Source organism: Salmo salar, chromosome 04 (assembly GCF_965601325.2).
Source record: "Salmo salar chromosome 04, fSalSal1, whole genome shotgun sequence".
Classification (NCBI taxonomy): domain Eukaryota; kingdom Metazoa; phylum Chordata; class Actinopteri; order Salmoniformes; family Salmonidae; genus Salmo; species Salmo salar.
This window is the reverse complement of record NC_138294.1, coordinates 26,666,942-26,671,696: the sequence shown is the minus strand read 5'-3', so window position 1 is coordinate 26,671,696 and position 4,755 is coordinate 26,666,942. Positions and strand designations below refer to the sequence as shown.

General features: G+C 43.2%; 1 protein-coding gene across 2 annotated transcripts in view; it reads right to left on the bottom strand.

Annotated features, from left to right (window-relative positions):
- Window positions 1-311: 311 nt before the first annotated feature.
- LOC106602533 (tudor domain-containing protein 7B) overlaps window positions 312-4,755 on the bottom strand; it is a 31,862-nt gene continuing 27,418 nt past the window's right edge. For both annotated transcript variants that reach the window (XM_082974215.1, XM_014195206.3), the window contains 5 exons: window positions 3,088-3,465; window positions 2,162-2,283; window positions 1,733-1,893; window positions 1,355-1,476; window positions 312-1,104 (listed from right to left, as the gene is read on the bottom strand). In XM_082974215.1, coding sequence (XP_082830341.1) covers window positions 1,006-1,104; window positions 1,355-1,476; window positions 1,733-1,893; window positions 2,162-2,283; window positions 3,088-3,465 — 882 coding nt within the window. In that variant the 3' untranslated portion in view covers window positions 312-1,005. The remainder of the gene's footprint in view (window positions 1,105-1,354; window positions 1,477-1,732; window positions 1,894-2,161; window positions 2,284-3,087; window positions 3,466-4,755) is intronic.

Here is a 4,755-nt window from a genome sequence, read left to right as displayed (position 1 = left end):
CCCGGCGCTGCCAGTCAAGTGATGTCACACACTTGTTCTCCAGGCAAGTGCGCTACATGGCCATCAAATGATACAAGCGCCATTTACAATACCAGTAGTAGACATTACCGGTGCATCAGAACAGCAGCAAAAACAATAGTGCGTTTTCATCGTAAAGAATAAAAACCTTTGTTTTTGAATACCATTTCGTATATTGTTTTAATTGAACTAAATTCATAACAGAACTCTTCTTTCATATTCCACTCAGGGTATAAACAGCTTAGGAGCTGTTATTGGTAATGAATATTACAATGTATAACAAAGTTGTGCTTTTTAATGAACAATTTATTCAGCCAAGTCTACATTCATCCATTTGAGCCATTTCCTTCAAAAGTAAAGTTGGTACTGTGGGATATCACACACAAAAAGCAAAATAAGTGTCAAAGTCAAATAAATGTCACGCATTTCAAAAGTCAAGGTATTAAACAACGAATTACATACAATTTAACTTAAATATATTTAAACTTAAATAATTTAAGTAAAAGGCAAACAAATCACAAGTTAGAAGGACAAACGGCTTAAAACAGATCAACTGCAAGACCAAAAGTTGGCGCTGAATAATAACTAAATCAGTAAAGAACTTTCTACGCAAAGTATTTGATAGAAGATTGAAACTGAACGATAAAGGACACTTTTTTTTTTATATTACACTTGAACGACATACCCTGCTACGGAGATCGATGGGGTGGGTACTGTTGTTTAATCCCTTTCTCTGTATACACACACAGCAAATAGATTCATACCCCCCATAAGATAAAAAAAAATCACAGTTCTATGCGTCACACAGTGCTAAGCTGATAGACCGAGCTCCTGCATAAACGCAGGCTCCCCAATGACCTGGGACACTCTGGCAGATCTTTGTGACTTGTGTGCATCATTTCAGCGTATGTGATAGACTCTGGCAGAGTTCTACCTGTGTGGTATAAGGATACCACAACAGTCTTATGTGGTCTGTCCAGTCTGGTTCTACGCGGCGGTACTCTGTTCCTCTGGAAAGTCAGCCATGATGTTGTGGACCCAGATGTCTGTCTCCTCCCGAGAAGTGTCCACCAGGTACACTATCATCTTGGAGCACAACGGAAATAAGTCAGTGTTTGCATCCAAAATGGCACCCGATTCCCTATGTAGTGCACTGCTTTTGACCAGGGCCCATGGGGCTCTGGTTGTCTGAAACGGGCCCTGGTCAAAAGCAGTGCACTATGTAAGGAATAGGGTGCCATTTCAGAGGCAACCAGTGTTATCCTTTTTGAAATTTATGTCGCTACTGGCTATATGTATTTTTGTCATTCTCAAATAAATTCAATAAATCAAACACCTTCCTGTCCCAGGGAAGCTCCGCCTCCACCACACACTCCACCTGGGCCACCAGGGGCTTCTTCTCTACGTGGTTCCGGAACACAATGGACGCCGCCTCCGACCACACACGCTGCTCCACGCCTGGGGAGGGAAGAGGGGTTTTCGATTTTATTAAATCTTTATTTATACAGGTTTGTCTGATTGTCATTTTGTGTGTGTGTGTGTGTGTGTCTTTTGCAAGACGTGTTCAAGATAGCAGCAGAGCTTAAAGGTCAACAAGATAGAAATACACTGTTGATAAACTACAAGTCACCAGTCAGACTATTCCAACAGAGAATTGCATGTCCTCGACACACATTCATTATATGCACAGTATTACCCATTGTCCAGTACTCACCAGCCAGTTGTGCGGTGATTCCCTGGAAGGGCAGCTGTCTGAACGACTCGATGAGGGGCTGGAGCAGGTTGCAGCTAACCAGCTCGTGTTTACCATAGTCCAGCTCGTACACAGACACCAGGCCGCTGGACAGAACCCTATTCACCAGCACACGGTGCCAACTGTGGGCACAGAGAGAGGTCAGCGGTCACACACAGACCCCAGGCGGTTGGAGAGAACACCCCTGACCAACAGCGTCAACTACGAGGGGAAAGGGTGAACGAAACATTCATGCATTTATTTGACATATTTCATGTTGATATAAGTTGCCTCAGCCATGTGAAAACAACACAAAACCCATAAATCATCTAGGACTAAAAACACGATGAAGTCAACATTTGTATAAAACTAAAACCGTGGAGGCCTCCAAAACTTAATCTGTCCACTCACTTATGGTCCACCTTGGCGGCGTAGATCTCTCCTTTCTGTACATCTCCGGGCCCCGGCGTCTCCTCCCTCTGGTTGTAGTAAAGGACCATCTCTCCCATCAGCACCACCAGCTTGTACAGGTCCTGAGTTTGATTTGACACATTTCAAATATACTGAACACAAATATAAAAACGCAACATGCAAGAGTTACAGTTCATATGAGGAAAATCAGTAAATTTAAATAAATTCAGTAGGCCCTCATCTATGGATTTCGCATGACTAGGAATACAGACATGCATCCATTGTATACATTTTCCTATGCATCTAAGAGAAATATTGCAGTTTACTGCAAATTTCTTGCAATTATACATATTCTGCCATGGAGCTAAAATAACATTTTTGCTGTTTTAAAGCTAATTGACTGTAATTTAAAAAAAAGACAAATCATGGCTAATATGGTGTTCTTTTGCACAAACAAAATAAAATATATACTGCTATATTCATTGTTGTTTTAACTTTCAATTCTCCCTGTCTAGCTTTTATTTAGGGGATTGTCAATACGCAAAGATTATACTCCCCAAAAATATATAGCACCATTATCTTTTCTACATATTTTGTGGTTTTAGTCGTCTTCGTTCACACTGAAAGCAATATTTTTTTTTACAGTTTGGACTTCGGGCAGCCCTCCCGAGGATTTCATTGGCAGAGAAATCCCTGTCACGCGAGTTCAACAATACTGACTAAAATATACAAACACACATGATCACCAAGACCAAGCAAAATCAATGTCTAAAGACTAAGCTACTCCATTAACCATTTCTCTGCAGAGTCCCAAATGGCACCCTTTTCCTTACATAGTGTGATACTTTTGTGCAAATGTAGTGCACCATGTAGGGAATAGGGTGCCATTTGGGATGCAACCTTGACAGCTCTCTTGAACTGGTTACCTGCCACGGCTGCAGCACAAAGTGTCCCGGGTGACAGGCCACAGACACGTAGACGTCCATGTTCTGGCCCGCCTGGGGAAGCTCCAAGAGAGGGGGCAGCACCAGCTGCTTCTCTCCCCAAGCGGAGGTGACCAAAGTGGGGTTTGACGCGTCCCCGGCACCATCCAGAGGACTGGGGGTGTTGGTGGAGACAGGGATAGGGCTGCAGGCTGGGCTGTCGAGGAAACTGGGGGTAGGGAGGCCGTCCTTCTGGGGTCCGGGTTGCTTCCATAGGTCAGAGGTCGCCATCTGGTGGTTAACACTGTTGGTGACATCCTGGGAGCCCTTAGAGATAAACAGGTAGATGTGCACCAGCTTGGCCTCGTCCAGCATCGAGATCTGTAGAACAGGAGAGGGTTGAAAATTGCTTGGAGATGGACATGACATAGGAGAATCAATAACATTTCATTCTAAAGTTCAGCTTGGAGAGCTACAGCGCAAAGGAGAGTTAGAAAGCTTGAAGATCTAACGGTACAGAAGGAAAATCAATTGTTCATTTTATGAAGCTTTTTCCTTTACAAAGTGCTTTTATATATAGGTGACGAGAGGGTTAAAAATCAGCCCAAGTTAGAGCCTTTCATGTCCATTTTTTTTTTTTTTTTATTCTTCACAAGTTCGACATTCCAGTGTGCCTACTTTTAGTTTGTGGCTTCTGAAAGCTGATGAAAGCTATGCTAATGAGGACAACTCTGTGGCCCAATTCTTTCATTGCGCCAGCTGTGGATCACACCTGCTTCTAATGTCTAATCAAGTCTCGTCTAGGCGTCACTTTTTCAAGCATTATATATTGCTGCCCGAGGCAAGCAAATTCAATAGTTCTTTGTTTAAAAGTGTGCGACCGCAGTTTCCTCCCAAAATACATTCTGAACATTCTGTTCAGATAGCTGTTACCACACCTGCAGTCCAAAAACAGTTGATACAGAGCAGTCGGGAAGTATTCAGACCACTTCACTTTTTCCACATTGTTACGTTACAGCCTTATTCTAAAACGGATTAAATAGTAGTTGTTTTTCCCCCTCAATCTACACACAATACCCCATAATGACAAATCAAAAACAGGTTTTTAGAAATACTGAAGAGTGGCTTCTGTCTGGCCACTTTACAATAAAGGCCTGATTGATGGAGTACTGCAGTGATGGTTGTCCTTCTGGAAGGTTCTCCAATCTCCACAGAGAAACTCTAGAGCTCTGTCAGAGTGACCATCGGATTCTTGGTCACCTCCCTGACCAAGGCCCTTCTCCCCCAATTGCTCAGTTTGGCCAGCTCTAGGAAGAGTCTTGTTGGTTCCAAACTTCTTCCATTTAAGGATGATGGAGGCCACTGTGTTCTTGGGGACCTTTAATGCCTTGACACAACCCTGTCTCGGAGCGCTACAATTCCTTCGACCTCACGGCTTAGTTTTTGCTCTGTTATGCACGGTCAAATCAAATCAAATTTATATAGCCCTTCTTACATCAGCTGATATCTCAAAGTGCTGTACAGAAACCCAGCCTAAAACCCCAAACAGCAAGCAATGCAGGTGTAGAAGCTCGGTTGCTAGGAAAAACTCCCTAGAAAGGCCAAAACCTAGGAAGAAACCTAGAGAGGAACAAGGCTATGAGGGGTGGCCAGTCCTCTTCTGGCTGTGCC